Here is a 21,047-nt window from a genome sequence, read left to right as displayed (position 1 = left end):
TGTTACAGTGTCTTATATAGCGCAGCAGACTCCGTTACAGCGTCTTATACAGCGCAGCAGATTCCGTTACAGTGTCTTATACAGCGCAGCAGATTCCGTTACAGTGTCTTATACAGCGCAGCAGATTCCGTTACAGTGTCTTATACAGCGCAGCAGATTCCGTTACAGTGTCTTATACAGCGCAGCAGATTCCGTTACAGCGTCTTATATAGCGCAGCAGATTCCGTTACAGTCTGTCTTATATAGCGCAGCAGATTCCGTTACAGGGTCTTATATAGTGTCTTATTTTTTAAGTTTTTTTCTTTTCAAATGTAACATGCAAACACATGTTAGCCACGCCCTAATTCATTACCGGGGTAGGGGGGGGGGGGCGCGAAATATGCCCTTGCTCCGGGCACCATGGCACCTAGCTACACCGCTGCCTACACTGGCATCCTGATAGCCGTCGGAACTTCAAAAGAATCAGGCAAACCTCAGTAGGGTCAGGCCTGGTAAGGGGGGATAGGTTTAGGCATTAGTGAGGGAACTTAGAGTTAGGCCGTGCGGGGGGAGGGTTAATGTTAGGCTGCGGAAGGGGGGTTAGGTTTAGCCACTTACACGGGGGGGGGGGGGGGGGTAGGTTTAGATGGCAAAGGCGGGTGTATCAGCCCCTCTCCCTTCCCGCCAGTGACTGCTGCTGCTGCGGAGGAGGAGCGTGGTGTCCTGGACAAGTGGAAGAGGTAACCCCGGGGAGCAGCCCTCTTGAGCTCCCTCCACTCTGACCTATTTTAAAAATTTCAAAAGGGTCTCTCCCCCCGGGTCCAGGGGGCGGCCCAAAAATCTCCCCTGCAGTTACCCATTGACCAAGTTCATACTGCCTTTACTCTGTGTTTTGACAGTGTAATATTCTCCCATGCAGTTTGCGGCCTGTAATGACAAGTGCAAGGGGCCCCCCTGTCTAAAGTGCCCCGGGCCCCCGAAGGCTTAATCTGGCACTGATTGTGATACCTCTGGCAAGAGAGATGGGGTGGTAATCCTATAAAAAAAATTCACAGAAAGGCTGTAAAACACATCCACATCGACAATGGATTCCATAAACCCATTGAAATTGTTAAATAGTAAATTCAGTGGCTTGGTGCTCCAATTTGCCAGTGATGTACAGGATTTCCCGCACCCCAGCAAAACTGTTGTTTAGTTATTTTATCCCTTACATTTGGTACAATCATATTATTACACACTGCTGTTATGCCACATAAATACCTGCAGGGGGCGTGCTCATTCTTTCCTTGTTTTTCTAATTATAGAGGTCATTTACAACATGTAAAACTACTACAGAACTAAGGGCCTGATTCAGACCTGCTCGCTAGGCTGCATATATTTGCTGGCTAGCGAGCAGCCCCACTGAATGCACGTGCACCCCACCACACCGAGGGAATTCCCACACTAGCATGTGTACGCGTCCAGTCGCATGCGGCCGCACGAAGGAAAATCATTTGTTGGTCGCTCCCCATCGCATGATTCTTCCAACCTTTGCTCTTAAAAGTAAGTGTATACTAAGGTAAGTAGAATTTATTGTGGCTGAAATGCGGATCATAGCCCCGCTGTAGTGAGAGCTTCTTCCAGGGTGCACACGCCTTTGCCTTCACATGCCCTACTCCTCAACCCTCGATGGCCAGACAAGGGGAACAATGTTGTCCTTAGCAGCTGGCCCCCCCCACTCCCAAGCCAGTTGATTAGTACCTACCCTCCCCCCTTTTGGCACCAGTGTTTAGAAGTGCTCCAATGTTTTTCTAGCATTATGTAATTTTGGGAACCAATGGCTTTTTTCGGTAACAGGTGCACAACATCCATAAAAAGGATGGAAAAGTCCAGATAATCTGTTTTCAGGTGAAAAGAATATTTGTTTATTGATATTGTATAATAAAACCTCTTAAGAAAATAGAAAAGCACCCATTATTTATCATATTGCAAAGTCAGGAACAAAACACAATTAATGGAATTCATTTAAGTCACTTTCACAAAATAAGATTTAGGAGCACATGGCACTAACCAACAAGTGAACACCATTGACCCAAAAGGGTTAAACGAGTACAACCACCTTGGCATATTTTTAAAGTAGGCTCCTACCAGACATAGGTCTAAATTTTTTTTTTGAACATACAGTGCCGTGATTGTTTCTCTATAGCCACTGGTTAAAGCAGTGACATGGGGACCATGGAGGTTATTCTGATCGTAGCGGCCAAACGTGCGTACGTTCCAAAACAACGTACGCTATCCGTACGCGGCCGTTGGGGTTAAGTCCACCCACAACTCAGCCGCATACGTACGGCCAGAAACAACGTCAAAGGGGAGTGGCGTACAATTGAGCGTACGCCAACGTACACGGACGGGCCAGCCCTTACACTCCGACAACTGGCGTACAACTGAGCGTACGCCACCGTTTACGGACGTCTCTCGTCCGTCTTCCCGCCGACTTCTTACGGAAATCTGAGCGTACGCCAGCTTGCACGGACGGCTCGCTATTGTTTTCAATGGAAAACTCAGCTTATGTCACCGCTCGTGAGAGTGAGCGTACGTCCGTGTACGCTGACATACCCTTCACATATATGGACCTGCAAATCTTGCCTTTCAACTAGAATTATGAAAATTAATTAATTGATTGAATTAATTAATGTGCAAAATAGTGGGCATGGGCTTAAAACATTGCTGAAACATCCTTTGTAGGTGTTAGATGTGGTTTATGTTATTGTATCATAAATACAAAACCTATGTTTGTATTAGAGTGAACACGTTGACACATGTCGACTTGTGTAGATTGAGTGTGCTACTGTGTAAAGTCTATGAAAGCACGTAGTGAATGTGTATAACTGTTTAACAAATACCTACCTTAGCATATATAAGCAGGTCTTAAAAACATTCTTACCTTAAATTAAACAAACCTTTAAATGTAGAGAAGTATAGAAAGATAAGCTTCCAATGTGTTTGAGTGCTGTGTGTGGCTTGCAGGTAGTGAAATCATGGTTTGGACTTAATAGACTGCAGCATTGCTTATTACATTCAGGTGTATGTGTTTGAGTAGTAATCAGCGTAAATTAGCAAACCCAGGCGCACGCTGGCATGCGGTATCTGTAGGGGTGGTTTGAGATGGCGGTTGGCGGCCGCCTGTTTTGTGTCCGAAATGAACGGTGCCTTAGTCGATCGTGCGGTAGTAGCACCGCTCATTTTTGGTGCACACCCCCGTGTACGCCCATATTTACGCCCATTTTCCCTCATTATTTCGGCCGCTCCCCTCTTCACACCCCTATGCTGCCCCCAATGCCCGTACACTCGCGTATAGGTTTTTTCGCACGTAGAGACCCGTCCGTAAGCGTTGTGGAGAGTTTGCGCCTGCGCATTAGCGAATGTACGCATGCGCAGATCATAAAAAATCCCGGGACGTACGCGTACGGCCCGGCCGCTCCAACCAGAATAAGGCCCCATGTCCCTAAGTCACCTTTTTTGTCTAAAGTTTCTCTTGTGTGTTTTTTGTGTGTTTCTTTATATGTTTGTAATGTATATGTATAACTAATACGTGTTTTTTATCTTATGTACATCATATGTACTTCTCCCCCATCATGCTGTCCACAGTTTTTTGCCTGTTAATACTTGTTGCTAGTGTTTTTTTCCTGATATGCTGTGTCCCTCTAGCCAGTCTCTATGACATACTTGATTCTTTTTGGGTAGTGCATTTATTATTAGAATATTAGACTGGGCGCATGAGCAGATATGCCACTGGTGCGTTCCACCTATGTTTTACATGGAGCGCCCGCGCACTTCCGGGATCAGAGGTGTGCTTCCTATTACTATAAACTACTGACGTGCAGGCGTTCGCGCTGTCACATTGCTGGTGCGTTCCACCTATGTCTTTGGTGAGGCGCTGACGCACTTCCGGGACCGGATGTGCGTCTGTTGGGTTTTGTGCATTCCACCTGGTCTTGTGGTGACACGCAGGGGCGTAACTATAGCACCGCAGCCCCCGCCACCGCGGGGGGGGGGGGGGGGGGGGGGCTGTGCATGTGGGGGCGCCGGGGGCTGCGGTGCTATAGTTAAACCCCCCCTCAATCCCCCGCAGACTTACCTATCGCGCTGGTCCCGGCGGCTCCGTTCTTCTGCTGAGGACCACCACAAAATGGCCGCCCCCATATAGCACACAGATGTCTGAAACTGTCTGCTGTATGGGGGCGGCCATTTTCTGGTGGTCCTCAGCAGAAGAACGGAGCCGCCGGGACCAGCGCGATAGGTAAGGCTGTGGGGTATTGAGGGGGGGTTTGCATGGGCGGCGGGGCGGTGGGGTAGGGGTGCTCGGCGGGGCGGCGACGGGGGGGGGGGGGGGGGGGGGGGCGCGTCCCCCTAATGGCGGGGGGGGGGCGCCCAAAAAGTAGCTACGCCACTGGTGACACGCACGCGCACTTCCGGGTTCAGAGGTGTGCAGAGAGTTTTTCTAGCAAACAGCACTTTAGCACATCATAGTTATGGCGCTCTTAGTAAGTATTTATTTTGTATTAATCAGTAGCTCTATATATCATGACTAGTGTCTGTAATTTAGATGGATGTTTTGTACAATTATCCCACAGTTTACCCAGCGTCCAGTGGCGTAACTACAGCACCGCAGCCCCCGCGGTCGCGGGGAGGCGCTGGGTAAGTGCGGGCGCCGGGGGGCTGCGGTGCTATTATAATGCCCCACCCCCCGCAGCTTTACCTATTGTATATTCGCCGCGGTGGTCCCGGCACCCCTGGCTTCATTCTGATGCTATTGCGACGGGCTATAATAAAATGTCCGCCACCATATAGCACACTGTTCTATGAAACTGTCTGCTGTATGGGGGCGGCCATTTTGTGATGGTCCGTGCTTAGCATCAGAATGAAGCCAGGAGGGGAGTCGGGACCAGCGCAGCGAATACAGGTAAATATGTGGATGATGAGGGGGGGGGCATGGGCAGCCAGGGTGGTGGGGGGGAAGGGGGGCATGGGCGGCCGGGGGTGGTGGAGGGGGGGGGCGTGCTTTATTATCGGCGGGGGGGCGCCCAAATTATAGTTACGCCGGTGCCAGCGTCACTTAGGGCCTTATTCTGGTTGGAGCGGCCGGGCCGTACGCGGATGTCCCGGGATTTTTTATGATCTGCGCATGCGTACATTCGCTAATGCGCAGGCGCGACCACTCACCAACGCTTACGGACGGGTCTCTACGTGCGAAAAAACCTGTACGCGAGTGTACGGGTAATGGGGGCGGCATAGGGGCGTGAAGAGGGGTGCGGCCGAAATAATGAGGGAAAATGGGCGTAAATATGGGCGTACACGGGGGTGTGCACCAAAAATGAGCGGTGCTACTACCGCACGATCGACAAAAGCACCGTTCATTTCGGACACAAAACAGGCGGCCGCCAACCGCCATCTCAAACCACCCCTACAGATACCGCATGCCAGCGTGCGCCTGGGTTAGCTAATTTACGCGGATTACTACTCAAACACATACACCTTAATGTAATAAGCAATGCTGCAGTCTATTAAGTCAAAACCATGAATTCACTACCTGCAAGCCACACACAGCACTCTAACACATTGGAAGGTTATCTTTCTATACTTCTCTACATTTAAAGGTTTGTTTAATTTAAGGTAAGAATCTTTGTAAGACCTGCTTATATATGCTAAGGTAGGTATTTGTTAAACAGGTCGACACATTCACTACGTGCTTTCATAGACTTTACACAGTAGCACACTCAATCTACACAAGTCGACATGTGTCAACGTGTTCACTCTAATACAAACATAGGTTTTGTATTTATGATACAATAACATAAACCACATCTAACACCTACAAAGGATGTTTCAGCAATGTTTTAAGCCCATGGCCACTATTTTGCACATTAATTAATTCAATCAATTAATTCATTTTCATAATTGTAGTTGAAAGGCAACATTTGCAGGTCCATATATATGAAGGGTATGCCAGCGTACACGGACGTACGCTCACTCTCACGAGCGGTGACATAAGCTGACTTTTCTATTGAAAACAATAGGGACCCGTCCGTGCAAGCTGGCGTACACTCAGATAGCCGCAAGAAGTCGGTGGGAAGACGGCCGAGAGACGTCCGTAAACGGTGGCGTACGCTCAATTGTACACCAGTTGTCGGAGTGTAAGAGCTGGTCCGTCCACGTACGTTGCCGTACGCTCATTTGTACGCCACTCCCCTTCTACGTTGTTTCTGCCCGTACGTATGCGGCTGAGTTGTGGGTGGACTTAACCCCAACGGCTGCGTGCGGCTAGCGTACGTTAATAGCGAACGTACGCACGTTTGGCCGCTACGATCAGAATAAGGCCCTTAGTGTGGACCTATCAGCATGTTCCATACACAGGTGTTGTGTGCAGCATTGATGGGGGAGGGGGTATATATAGATGATTTGCCATGAGTGTCAGTATTACTGCCTTCCTTCTGGTGTGCCTATGGATCTACCTGTCTTGTCTTGACAAAGGCCCTACAGTATTTGGGTCGAAACGTCGACTTTAAAATGACCACTGAATAAAAGTGGCTGACTTTTTGCTGCAATGGTGAGTGCCTCCGCTTTTTATTAAGCATCTGGAAATATATATATATATAGATAGATAGATAGATAGATAGGTAGCAGTTGTAAGTTGGCGCCCTTGTTTAGACCTTAGGTAATTGGTTCTACAATAGCTTTTGGTTAAATTCAAAGTAAATCAAAGTAAAGTCCAAATTTTATAAATATTATTGAAAAGTGTCTTGTTCCACTCAGCAGTGGTGGTAGATCCAGACTATAAAAACATTTCAAATATTTCAGATTAGTAGACAAACATTTCCAACGCGTTTCGTCCCTGCAAGGGACTTCATCAGGGGTTTGCGAATAGTTTTGGAACAATTTCCACAACTTTTTCAAACGGGATGTATCCCCAACAAGGCGTTATAACAACAGATCCTTTAAAGACTCAGAAGCGCACTCTTGCATTTAGAATTTCACTGTCGGTGATTGTATTAGTGTAGGGGTCTTGAGATGTGTACTGGTGTAAGGTTCAGTGAAAATCATTTTCACTGAACCTTACACCAGTATCTGTTAACCAAAGGCTATTGTAGAACCAATTACCAAAGGTAATTTTATATATATATATATATATATATATATATATATATATATATATATATCAAGAAAAGGCTGGCACTCCGGGGGCTTTCAAAAACGTGCTGTATTTGTAACAATAAACGACCAACATTTCGGGGGTGGTCCCCCTTTGTCAAGGTGCGTGGTGATAACACCATGCACCTTGACAAAGGGGGACCACCGTTTTTGAAAGCCCCCGGAGTGCCAGCCTTTTCTTGATTCTCTGTACTAACCCGTGGAAGGGCACCGGGGCAGCTGAGCAGCAGCGGTGAGTGCCGGGCCGCACCAACCTATATATATATATATATATATATATATATATATATTAGAATAAAGTAAAGGAGGAGCGCTCCATAGTGTAAAACTGATATTTAATAAAAGCATACAAAATGCTCCGGTACAGCCAATCAATACTCGTACTGAATATAAAACTGTCGGTAACACTCCAGGAGGAAGCGACGTGTCGGAGGGACAGACGAGGTGAGGGGAAGCATGGCACGTAACGAGCTGGTTTCACCAAGCCCCGCACTAACGCGTTTCGTGTAAAACTTCGTCAGATGGCGTGATACAAACCTCCTTGAACTGCAGGTGCTGCACCTTAAGGGTCATATGTGTGCGCTATATAAATAACTGGTCATATTCTCTGTACAGCGCTGCGGAATATGTGTGCGCTACATAAATAACTGGTAATAATATTCTCTGTACAGCGCTGTGGAATATGTGTGCCCTATATAATAACTGGTAATAATATTCTCTGTAAAGCGCTGTGGAATATGTGTGCGCTATATAATAACTGGTAATAATATTCTCTGTAAAGCGCTGTGGAATATGTGTGCGCTATATAATAACTGGTAATAATAGTCTCTGTACAGCGCTGCGGAATATGTGTGCGCTACATAAATAACTGGTAATAATATTCTCTGTACAGCACTGCGGAATATGTGTGCCCTATATAATAACTGGTAATAATAATCTCTGTACAGTGCTGCGGAATATGTGTGTGCTATATAATGACTGGTAATAATAGTCTCTGTACAGCGCTGTGGAATATGTGTGCGCTACATAAATAACTGGTAATAATATTCTCTGTACAGCACTGCGGAATATGTGTGCCCTATATAATAACTGGTAATAATAATCTCTGTACAGCGCTGCGGAATATGTGTGCGCTATATAATGACTGGTAATAATAGTCTCTGTACAGCGCTGTGGAATATGTGTACGCTATATAAATAACTGATAATAATATTCTCTGTACAGCGCTGAGGAATATGTGTGCGCTATATAAATAACTGGTAATAATATTCTCTGTACAGCGTTGCGGAATATGTGTGCGCTATATAAATAACTGATAATAATATTCTCTGTACAGCGCTGCGAAATATGTGTGCGGTATATAATATAACTGGTAATAATATTCTCTGTACAGCGCTGAGAAATATGTGTGCGTTATATAATAACTGGTAATAATATTCTCTGTACAGCGCTGAGGAATATGTGTGAACTATTTAAATAACGTAATAATATTCTCAGTAATAGCCAAAAAGCAAATCCTCATACATTGGATTAAAAAAAGTGCACCTTTATTATCTGCAGTTAAAAATATGCTACTTAAGATCTTGTATTTTGAACGAAGAGCAACCTTACCAGATGTGAAGCAGGGGGTGCAAAAATTTGCTAAGAAATGGGAGAGATTCATTGATTGTTTGGATAGAGATACAAAGACATTCATCTATAAACTTTTTGAATCGACTTCATGGTTTTCATTTAGACAATTATCAAGTGTCCCTTAGGGAGACTAGACTTCTTTTTCCTTTCTTTTCTTAAAATTATATTGGCTTACAGTATATAAATTTAAGTATAATAAGTACAGACCCTAAAAGTCCTAAAATCTTTCAAAATTTTGTCTCTTCATTTCCCCAACCTCATACTTCCTTCCCCCGTTTTTCCCTTTGTGTTTGATGTAATCTCTGTATCTGAAATTAAACTAAAGGAGCCCACACACGCACCGATCCCGGCGTGCGATGTGGGCTTAACTAGCACACATAGCATCGCATCGTTTGCCTTGTGCATGCGATGTGCATGCGATGCGATGCTATGCTATAAAAAGCTAGTACAAAAAGTATGTGCAGCACATACTTTTTGTACTGTGCGATGAGGTGCCGCGGGAGCGCGCACCCCATCGTATAGCATCGCACCGCCGGGATCGGTGTGTGTGGGGGCTCCTTTAAATATATTTATTATTTAGGAAAATTACTTAAATATATATGTCAAATGTATGTACTCTTTCCTAATTTGTAATCTTTGTGATAACACAATAAATATTTTTCTCACAAAAAATAATATTCTCTGTACAACGCTGCAGAATATGTGTGCGCTATATAAATAACTGGTAATAATATTCTCTGTAAAGAAGTTGATGAAAATATTGCCAATAGCAACCAATCAATATCTACCGTTAATTGTTGAATATCCCTTATCTAAAATGCTCGGGACCAGAAGAATTTTGGATAACGGATTATTCCGTATTTCGTATTATTCCGTATTTCAGAATATTTTTATATTTCATTAATGTATCTTGAGGTATCTTGCATTTATGTTGTACAAACACATCACACACATGAAATACACACAATTATATTTTATTTGTGCTCTATCTCAGGCACTGAATTTGAATGCCACGCAATAATTTTCTTGCACATATTTAGGCCAGTTACATGTTATTACCCCTGTAGTGCTGTTATAGATGTCCCCAGTAGAGCCAGTTACATATCATATCCTCAGTAGTGCCAGTTACATATCATGTCCTCAGTAGTGCTGTTACAGATGTCCCCAGTAGTGCCAGTTACATATCATGTCCCCAGTAGTGCTGTTACAGATGTCCCCAGTAGTGCTGTTACAGATGTCCACAGTAGAGCCAGTTACATATCATATCCTCAGTAGTGCCAGTTACATATTATGTCCCCAGTAGTGCTGGAACGGATGTCCCCAGTAGTGCTGTTACAGATGTCCCCAGCAGCGCCAGTTACATATCATGTCCCCAGTATTGCTGGTACGGATGTTCCCAGTAGTGCTGTTACAGATGTCCCCAGCAGCGCCAGTTACATATCATGTCCCCAGTAGTGCTGTTACATATGTGCCCAGTAGTGCCAGTTACATATTATGTCCCCAGTAGTGCTGGTACGGATGTTCCCAGTAGTGCTGTTACAGATGTCCCCAGCAGCGCCAGTTACATATCATGTCCCCAGTAGTGCTGTTACATATGTGCCCAGTAGTGCCAGTTACATATTATGTCCCCAGTAGTGCTGGTACGGATGTCCCCAGTAGTGCTGTTACGGATGTCCCCAGCAGCGCCAGTTACATATCATGTCCCCAGTAGTGCTGTTACAGATGTCCCCAGTAGTGCTGTTACAGATGTCCCCAGTAGAGCCAGTTACATATCATATCCTCAGTAGTGCCAGTTACATATCATGTCCTCAGTAGTGCTGTTACAGATGTCCCCAGTAGTGCCAGTTACATATTATGTCCCCAGTAGTGCTGGTACGGATGTCCCCAGTAGTGCTGTTACAGATGTCCCCAGTAGTGCCAGTTACATATCATGTTCCCAGTAGTGCTGTTACAGATGTCCCCAGTAGTGCCAGTTACATATTATGTCCCCAGTAGTGCTGGTAAGGATGTCCCCAGCAGTGCCAGTTACATATCATGTCCTCAGTAGTGCTGTTACAGATGTCCCCAGTAGTGTCAGTTACATATTATGTCCCCAGTAGTGCTGGAACGGATGTCCCCAGTAGTGCTGTTACAGATGTCCCCAGCAGTGCCAGTTACATATCATGTCCCCAGCAGTGCCAGTTACATATCATGTCCCCAGTAGTGCTGTTACATATGTGCCCAGTAGTGCTGTTACAGATGTCCCCAGCAGTGCCAGTTACATATCATGTCCCCAGTAGTGCTGTTACGTATGTGCCCAGTAGTGCTGTTACAGATGTCCCCAGTAGTGCTGTTACAGATGTACCCAGTAGTGCTGTTACAGATGTACCCAGTAGTGCTTTTAGCAAGAATTGTTTTTTTTTCGCTTTCTGGAATGTATGGTTTTCTGAATAATGTGGATAACGGATATTTGGATAAGGGATACTCAACCTGTATTCGATGAAAACTTCCTCAAAGCTGATTGGCTGATATAGGCAACTTTCCCACTGATCCTCACACTCTTTTTAATGCTTGTTACATCAGACCCTAAATTACTGAGGAACCAGTTTGCTGTCAGTTGGCAGGAATTTTGCTCACAACATATGTCTGCAATTTGGGGATGGATTTGTAAATAGTAACCAGAAAAATAATCACACATACCGGAGGAGCAAGTTCTCCTTTAGAAATATATCATGTCCCCAGTAGTGCTGTTACAGATGTCCCCAGTAGTGCTGTTACAGATGTCCACAGTAGAGCCAGTTACATATCATATCCTCAGTAGTGCCAGTTACATATTATGTCCCCAGTAGTGCTGGAACGGATGTTCCCAGTAGTGCTGTTACAGATGTCCCCAGCAGCGCCAGTTACATATTATGTCCCCAGTAGTGCTGGTACGGATGTTCCCAGTAGTGCTGTTACAGATGTCCCCAGCAGCGCCAGTTACATATCATGTCCCCAGTAGTGCTATTACATATGTGCCCAGTAGTGCCAGTTACATATTATGTCCCCAGTAGTGCTGGTACGGATGTCCCCAGTAGTGCTGGTACGGATGTCCCCAGCAGCGCCAGTTACATATCATGTTCCCAGTAGTGCTGTTTCAGATGTCCCCAGTAGTGCTGTTACAGATGTCCCCAGTAGAGCCAGTTACATATCATATCCTCAGTAGTGCCAGTTACATATCATGTCCTCAGTAGTGCCAGTTACATATCATGTCCTCAGTAGTGCTGTTACAGATGTCCCAAGTAGTGCCAGTTACATATTATGTCCCCAGTAGTGCTGGTACGGATGTCCCCAGTAGTGCTGTTACAGATGTCCCCAGTAGTGCCAGTTACATATTATGTCCCCAGTAGTGCTGTTACAGATGTCCCCAGTAGTGTCAGTTACATATTATGTCCCCAGTAGTGCTGTTACAGATGTCCCCAGCAGTGCCAGTTACATATCATGTCCCCAGTAGTGCTGTTACATATGTGCCCAGTAGTGCTGTTACAGATGTCCCCAGCAGTGCCAGTTACATATCATGTCCCCAGTAGTGCTGTTACGTATGTGCCCAGTAGTGCTTTTAGCAAGAATTGTTTTTTTTCACTTTCTAGAATGTATGGTTTTCTGAATAATGTGGATAACGGATATTTGGATAAGGGATACTCAACCTGTATTCGATGAAAACTTCCTCAAAGCTGATTGGCTGATATAGGCAACTTTCCCACTGATCCTCACACTCTTTTTAATGCTTGTTACATCAGACCCTAAATTACTGAGGAACCAGTTTGCTGTCAGTTGGCAGGAATTTTGCTCACAACATATGTCTGCAATTTGGGGATGGATTTGTAAATAGTAACCAGAAAAATAATCACACATACCGGAGGAGCAAGTTCTCCTTTAGAAATAATCTGAGCTATCAGCTCCCACTTGCGGTCACTGGTTGCATGGTGAATAAGCTGTTTGCGCAGGATTTCTCCAACAGAAACACAGACAAAGTCAAAATGGGACGCCATCTTTGTGCTCTGAGTCCCCTTCCCACTGCCTGGACCACCTGGGAAACCATAGGCAGAAGTAAGCATTATCCCGCAGGTACAAAGTATTCTCTTACATCATGCAAAACGAATTGATAAATGCAGCAGCAATTCTCACCAATGACAAAGATGATTTTAGGTCTCTCTCTGTTGGGGTTAAAGACATCATATTCCTGAATAAGTCCGGTAGATTCTGTCATATCAGAATCACTGTCGATTGAGAACTGAGACTCGATGGGAGGCAGACGCTCATAGCGGTGCATTTGCGAGGGCTGGGCCACCTCTACCAAAAGAAAATGTAATTAAGTAACAGATGCATGAATGGATTGTGTGCATATAATACAACTTTCATGATAACGGGTTGTACAGAGTAAGAGAGCGGGACAGACAACCTAACAGTATCGAGTAAGAGACCGGGACGCACAACCCAACAGTACAGAGTAAGAGAGAGGGACAGACAACCTAACAGTACAGAGAAAGAGACCGGGACGCACAACCTAACAGTACAGAGTAAGAGAGCGGGACAGACAACCCAACAGTACAGAGAAAGAGACCGGGACGCACAACCCAACAGTACAGAGTAAGAGACCGGGACGCACAACCCAACAGTACAGAGTAAGAGACCGGGACGCACAACCCAACAGTACAGAGTAAGAGAGAGGGACAGACAACCTAACAGTACAGAGTAAGAGACCGGGACGCACAACCCAACAGTACAGAGTAAGAGAGAGGGACAGACAACCTAACAGTACAGAGTAAGAGACCGGGACGCACAACCCAACAGTACAGAGTAAGAGAATGGGACAGACAACCCAACAGTACAGAGTAAGAGACCGGGACGCACAACCCAACAGTACAGAGTAAGAGAATGGGACAGACAACCCAACAGTACAGAGTAAGAGAGCGGGACGCACAACCCAACATTACAGAGTAAGAGAGCGTGACAGACAACCCAACAGTACAGAGTAAGAGAGAGGGACAGACAACCCAACAGTACAGAGTAAGAGAGCGTGACAGACAACCTAACAGTACAGAGTAAGAGACCGGGACGCACAACCCAACAGTACAGAGTAAGAGAGAGGGACAGACAACCCAACAGTACAGAGTAAGAGACCGGGACGCACAACCCAACAGTACAGAGTAAGAGAGAGGGACAGACAACCCAACAGTACAGAGTAAGAGACCGGGACGCATAACCCAACAGTACAGAGTAAGAGAGCAAGACTGACAACCCAACAATACAGAGTAAGAGAGCGGGACAGACAACCCAACAATACAGAGTAAGAGAGCGGGACAGACAACCCAACAGTACAGAGTAAGAGAGAGGGACAGACAACCCAACAGTACAGAGTAAGAGAGCAAGACTGACAACCCAACAATACAGAGTAAGAGAGCGGGACAGACAACCCAACAATACAGAGTAAGAGAGCGGGACAGACAACCCAACAGTACAGAGTAAGAGAGAGGGACAGACAACCCAACAGTACAGAGTAATAGAGCGGGACAGACAACCCAACAATATAGAGTAAGAGAGCGGGACGGACAACGCAACAGTACAGAGTAAGAGAGCGAGACTGACAACCCAACAGTACAGAGTAAGAGAGAGGGACAGACAACCCAACAGTACAGAGTAAGAGAGCGGGACAGACAACCCAACAATACAGAGTAAGAGAGCAGGACAGACAACCCAACAGTACAGAGTAAGAGAGAGGGATAGACAACCCAACAGTACAGAGTAAGAGAGCGTGACAGACAACCCAACAGTACAGAGTAAGAGAGCGGGATAGACAACCCAACAGTACAGAGTAAGAGAGAGGGACTCACAACCCAGCAATACAGAGTAAGAGAGAGGGACGGACAACCCAACAGTACAGAGTAAGAGAGCGAGACTGACAACCCAACAGTACAGAGTAAGCGAGCAGGACAGACAACCCAACAATACAGAGTAAAAGAGCGGGACGGACAACGCAACAGTACAGAGTAAGAGAGCGAGACTGACAAGCCAACAGTACAGGGTAAGAGAGAGGGACAGACAACCCAACAGTACAGAGTAAGAGAGCGGGACAGACAACCCAACAATACAGAGTAAGAGAGCAGGACAGACAACCCAACAGTACAGAGTAAGAGAGCAGGACAGACAACCAAACAGTACAGAGTAAGAGAGAGGGACAGACAACCCAACAGTACAGAGTAAGAGAGCGGGACAGACAACCCAACAGTACAGAGTAAGAGAGAGGGACAGAAAACCCAACAGTACAGTGTAAGAGACCGGGACGCACAACCCAACAGTACAGAGTAAGAGAGCGAGACAGACAACCCAACAATACAGAATAAGAGAGCAGGACAGACAACCCAACAGTACAGAGTAAGCGAGCAGGACAGACAACCCAAAAATACAGAGTAAGAGAGCGGGACGGACAACGCAACAGTACAGAGTAAGAGAGCGAGACTGACAACCCAACAGTACAGAGTAAGAGACCGGGACAGACAACCCAACAGTACAGAGTAAGAGAACGGGACAGACAACCCAACAGTACAGACTAAGAGAACGGGACAGACAACGCAACAGTACAGAGTAAGAGAGCGGGATGGACAACGCAACAGTAAAGAGTAAGAGAGCGGGACAGACAACCCAACAATACAGAGTAAGAGAGCAGGACAGACAAACCAACAATACAGAGTAAGAGAGAGGGACAGACAACCCAACAATAAAGAGTAAGAGAGCGGGACAGACAACCCAACAGTACAGAGTAAGAGAGCGGGACAGACAACCCAACAATACAGAGTAAGAGAGAGGGACAGACAACCCAACAGTACAGAGTAAGAGAGCGGGACGGACAACCCAACAATGGCCCTTATTCTGATCGGTGCGGCCCGATCAGAATATGCGGCCGCAACCGTGCAGGCGAATCCCCGCCTTCCATACGGATCGCCACCTGCCGTCCGTATGCGGATATGTGGCGATCCGCATGAAATTGGACGGGGATACGCCTCCTCCATGGTGGGAGCAGCCCCTGCATTCGATGGTCGCCGAACATCGAATGCAGGGCCGCACGCTCCACCAGGTCCCGCAACACAAGACCACACGGACACTTGTCCGTGTGAAATCATGTATAGAGGCGGGCAGCTGACATCCGGCGATGTCAGATGCCCGCCCCGTACACACGCGTCACGGCCTCATTACCATGCATACGCCCCGCGTTTGCATGGGAACGCCCATGAAACGGGGGGCGTATGCATAGGGTAATGAGGCTAAGTAGCCCCTCACGCCCCTCTACGCCCCCTGTGCGGCGTATAAAGAATCCGTGCGGCGAAATCGCCTGCACATGCGCAGAGTGACCTCTGCACATGCGCAGACGATCAACATCGGCGGTCCGTCCGCATGCGGGAATTTCCGCACCGATCAGAATAAGGGCCAATAAGAGAGCGAGACAGATAACCCAACAATAAGAGAGATGGACAGACAACCCAACAGTACAGAGTAAGAGAGCGAGACAGATAACCCAACAATAAGAGAGATGGACAGACAACCCAACAGTACAGAGTAAGAGAGCGGGACTGAGTAAGGAAGACGAAAGATCTTACAGGCAGCAAAGTGAGATGGACAGTAAGAAACTGTGTAGTTAGTATGGACAGAAATAGATATAGAAAAACATTGGCCATAGACTTCTATGCACAAAGGTATAAGGTCTGAGTATTCTGTGATTATAGCCACACACCTGCCTTGTGTTTGTTTTTCTTCCCTTGACCGCCATTAATAGGAGGCAATGTCCGGCTCAGAAATGTGTCCCATTGCACTTTTTCAGGTCCCCCTAAATCCCTAACTCTTTGCAGACACAGTTCCAGGTAATTAATAGGGTCTTCTGGCCGGTAATACATGAGGCCTGTCAGCAAGCTCTGCAGAGAAAATACAGAATTTCATGGTCAGGTATGTATATAGAAGCTGATTCGGGATTGTTAGTTTGCAATCTGTATTTGTCCCCAGCCCCTATGGTCAGGGAACCCCGGCAGTGAACGGGTTCGGTGACTTACAAACTCGCTGGGCAGTTCGCTCAGGGGAGGGAGGGCCAAGAGCGTGCAGGGGGCGGCAGCATTGGAACTCCCAGTTTTTTATGGTCGTTCCCATAAAGTTGCTGGACATTCTCATGTAGAAGCAGGCGTAGCAATGCCTGCTTGGGGCGGGCGGCTGACATCACATGACGTCAACGCCCTGACTTTGTCGAAAAGCGACGGGAACAAAGACTGACTTATTACCCTGGGGAGAGAATTCATTCGGTCTCGTACACATCACCTTGCATGGTACCAAGGAGAATCAGCAGCGGCGGCGGCATTAACAGCCTCTCGAAGCAGCAAGTGGCAACTGCATAGCTGGCTCCTCGACAATCTCCACACCTACTTCAGAACTGATGCTGATTTTAGTTCTACCAGCTACTGTATACCCCTATTTATGCTGTATTTTATCAACACACCCTGTACGTTACCTTGTCATTTGTTTGCTATGTACGGTGCTGTGGACACTTTGTGGCACCTTATAAATAAACAAACTACTACTACTACTACTTACTACTACTACTACTACTCCTGAATCAGGCTCATGGGTCCTAATCCATGGTTTTATGCAGGGTTGCCGACACTCCCGCATTTAGCGGGAGTATCCCGGTTTTTGTTCCTTTCTCCCGGTCTCCCGATAATGTGTGCGATCCTCCCGGTTTTTTAGCCCGTCTGGCAAAAAAAAAAAAAGTGACTGCGCAAATCACAAAGTGCCGAAGCAGACGCCACGGCTGTCCGGCCGGGGATCTGTCAGCAGTGGCTATACTGCCTACAGCGGCAGCGCAGCAGGAGCAGCAGAGGGAGCGGCACAAGCAGCAGAAGGCAGCGCCGCAGATAAGATGGTAAGATAGCGGCTGGCTGCTTCGTGCCTCCCTCCTGCTTCTCTCCCTCTGCTCCCCACTATTTTTCCATTAATTGGGTTCCTTCCTTTAAAAAAGTGCTACGGTACCACTACCATCTCAAAATGTAATTTGGATAGCCACGCCCCATTTTTGTGCCGTAAATGGGGCAGGGCCATGGGCAGAGCTATCCAAATTACATTTGAGAGCTCCCACGCCCCCTAATTAGCTGCCCTCTCCCTGGTCTCCCGCAAAGGGGAGATGAAAAGTCGGCAAGTATGGTTTTATGCTATTCTGAAGTTCTTGGATTTCAGCAATTATCAGTAGGTTGCGCTTTGGGCCTATATATAGGCATATAGGGCCTTATTCTGGTTCACTCCTTCTGGCAAATTCCTTCTTAGATGGACAAAACTATGTGCACTGCAGGTGGGGTAGATGTTACTTGTGCAGAGAGAGTTAGATTTGGGAGGAGTTTTACTACAAAGTGAGATCTATATTGCAGTGTACAAATAAAGCAGCCAGTATTTTCCCTTCACAGAAACAAAATAACTAACACAAATCTAATTCTCTCTGCACATGTTACATCTGCCCCCCTGCAGTGCACATGGTTTTGCCAAGAAGGAATTTGCCAGAAGGAGTGAACCAGAATAACCCCCATAGTGTGTAACCCATCTTAAGAGCGGGATTCTCTAAACTAAAAATGCGGTAAAAACCCCGTTATCAGGGTTTTTACCACATTGTGGGATGCTCTAAAGACCCACCTACCGTCCCACCGCCGCCCCGCATGGACCCCCACCGACCCCCCCTCACCTGTGTCTAGGCAGCACAGCGCTGTGCTGCCCGGACCTGTGACCTCCTCCTCCCTGTACCATACCTCCCAATTGTCCCGCTAAACGCGGGAACGTCACAGTTTTTGGGGACGTTCCCGCGTCCCTCCCGTGGCTGGCAGTGTCCCGCTGCAGGGGGGCAGTTGGGAGTCCCCCCCAATCTGACAGAATAGACGCTGAGCGCATGCGCACAGCATCTATTCTGATGAGCAGTGGCCGAAAACAGGGGCGCGACCCTCATTTGCATATGCTGCACCCTCATTTACATAAGCCACGCCCCTTTACGGGCGCTCGAGTGTCCCATTCTACATATGATAAAGTTGGATGGTATGCTGTACTGAAAGTCCTCTTCCGGGTGCAGGGAGGAGGAGGAAAGCCCGCTTGCCCGCAGCAGCACATAAGCCAGGTAAGGGAGGGAGGGGCGAGCCGCCGGACCCCTGCGCATCACTGGCTCACCGCAAAGGATAGCTCTTAACGCAAGAGCTGTCCTTTGCAATAATTATCGCATGTGTTAGAGCATATGTGATAATTATGTCAGCTGTAGCCGGCGATATGCAGTGGATATTGGAGAGAAAAAAACATGAGGAGAGAGGGCCCTGCATGTGAGAGTTTAAATTCTAAAGGGGAAGGTTAAGGTGCCCATACACGCACCGATATGTGTGCTGTGCGTTTTGTACTTTATTTGTGCCGTGTGATTTTGGCACTTGTAGGGGGATGCGATGTGATGCGATGTACTGTACTTTGCGGGTGCGATGCGATGTGATTCAATGAGATGCGATTTTAGCCACTTTTTAAAAAAAAGTTAATAGGTTCTAATGGACATCGCATCGCATGTACTCCTGTATTGATGCGATGCGATGCAATGAAGCACAAAAAGTACTGCCTGCAGATACTTTTTGTGCTTTACAATATTGTACCTGTGGGGACGCGCATCGCATCGCATCCCATTCCCGCAGGTACACGGTGCGATTATCGCACATGCAATGCGTTTTGTACTTTAAAAGTACAAAACGCATGCGATAATCGCAGCGTGTATGGGCACCTTTAGACAGACAGGGGTGACACAGAAGGGGTAGCAGTGAGCATAAACAGAAGGTTTATACGCATTCACTGTGCGTCTTCTTGAATCCACACCCACAGAATTATCATAAATTCATTATAATTTATTTTTAAAATCAGGCTACACAATTATACTTTGTCCTGTACAAAATAGATTTCCTGTTTATAAATCTATAGCACATGCTGCAAGATGCTTAAGTTTAACCACAAATGTGAATACAATGGCAGATACCACAAGATACGCTAGTTTTATACACCCTAACCGGCACATACTGCAACGACTTATATGGTGGGGGGGATTAAGCAGGACAATTTGCATGCTCTGTGGAATGTGCAGGAGGTGTGTGGGGGGTCAGGCTGACCCTACAAACATTATCCTGAATACTGCAGCTGGCGTAATAAAATTCAGTTGTTATTTCATGTTATAAGCCTATAACACCTATGCACTTTGTATGTAATAATTATTCACAATATAAAACCCAAATAAGTGTGCTGTGCACCTATACACATATAACTTACACTAGCAATACACTCTCCATGACCAATCCATTATCATGCACTGAATATAAAGAGGACACTATACAGTTGCAGATACACACTACTTGTCCCCAGACCTACATATACACCACACAGTGGCAGTGCACCAACCACACAGCAACATACACACTGCACAGACACACACCCATGGCATGCAGCAGTACACAATCACACACATTAGTCACACTGCAGGCACTAGGCACAGATAGGGATGGAGACACCTCGAACAGCCGGGGGATGTGTCTGTCTGACAGGTAATCCTTTGCCTCCGATGTGTTCATGCTGCAGCCTCCTCTCCCTCTTCCCCGGCTCCTTGTGATCCCCCTGCCGCCTTCTTCTTCAAGGTCTCCGGTCTCTCCTCCTCCCAAACTCCCCCGGTTCCTTCCTGTGTCTGCCAAACTGCATCGGCAGCTTCATTCATGCACCCACCCCCAGGCAGCACACGGCTATCTGGGGGGCAATCTCCCCCTCACTAACCCACACATCTGCCTCAGCAGTGATAGCAGCCAGCCTGCAGGGGAAATCAGCCGCCTTATATAGATATATCATTATTCCCAATACTCATGGTCACTGATATGTAATGTCATGATTAATAATTGCAGATATAATACAGGAAATATCTGGGTGTGTTATCTTGATTTATGACACTGTACAGAACCATGAGAAAGCACTAAAACAGTGAATCCTGTGTATATTATTATATGTTAAATATACAGTTAATTACATTTATAAAGTATTTGTATTTTATTTCCTTTCAGCAGTGAGATTCCCGGGTACCCACAATCAGTGGGCGCTCCAGTCAGTTATAGCGCTGTCCCTGCATGGTGATTGGGCAGTGACACTTGCAGCTGTTGAAAATGATAGCTGCAGGTGACAGGATGGGCAGCGCTACTAAACATACATTGCCC

General features: G+C 46.6%; 1 protein-coding gene across 1 annotated transcript in view; it reads right to left on the bottom strand.

Annotated features, from left to right (window-relative positions):
• LOC146036472 (adenylate kinase isoenzyme 5-like) overlaps positions 1–20,654 on the bottom strand; it is a 54,496-nt gene extending 33,842 nt beyond the window's left edge. The window contains exons 1-4 of the mRNA XM_083160465.1: positions 20,361–20,654; positions 16,547–16,724; positions 12,946–13,110; positions 12,675–12,847 (exon numbers count right to left, since the gene is read on the bottom strand). Coding sequence (XP_083016591.1) covers positions 12,675–12,847; positions 12,946–13,110; positions 16,547–16,724; positions 20,361–20,420 — 576 coding nt within the window. The 5' untranslated portion in view covers positions 20,421–20,654. The remainder of the gene's footprint in view (positions 1–12,674; positions 12,848–12,945; positions 13,111–16,546; positions 16,725–20,360) is intronic.
• Positions 20,655–21,047: the final 393 nt, after the last annotated feature.

This window comes from Crinia signifera, chromosome 9, assembly GCF_055691185.1.
Source record: "Crinia signifera chromosome 9, ASM5569118v1, whole genome shotgun sequence".
Taxonomy (NCBI): domain Eukaryota; kingdom Metazoa; phylum Chordata; class Amphibia; order Anura; family Myobatrachidae; genus Crinia; species Crinia signifera.
This window is presented reverse-complemented; position numbering and strand designations above follow the sequence as displayed.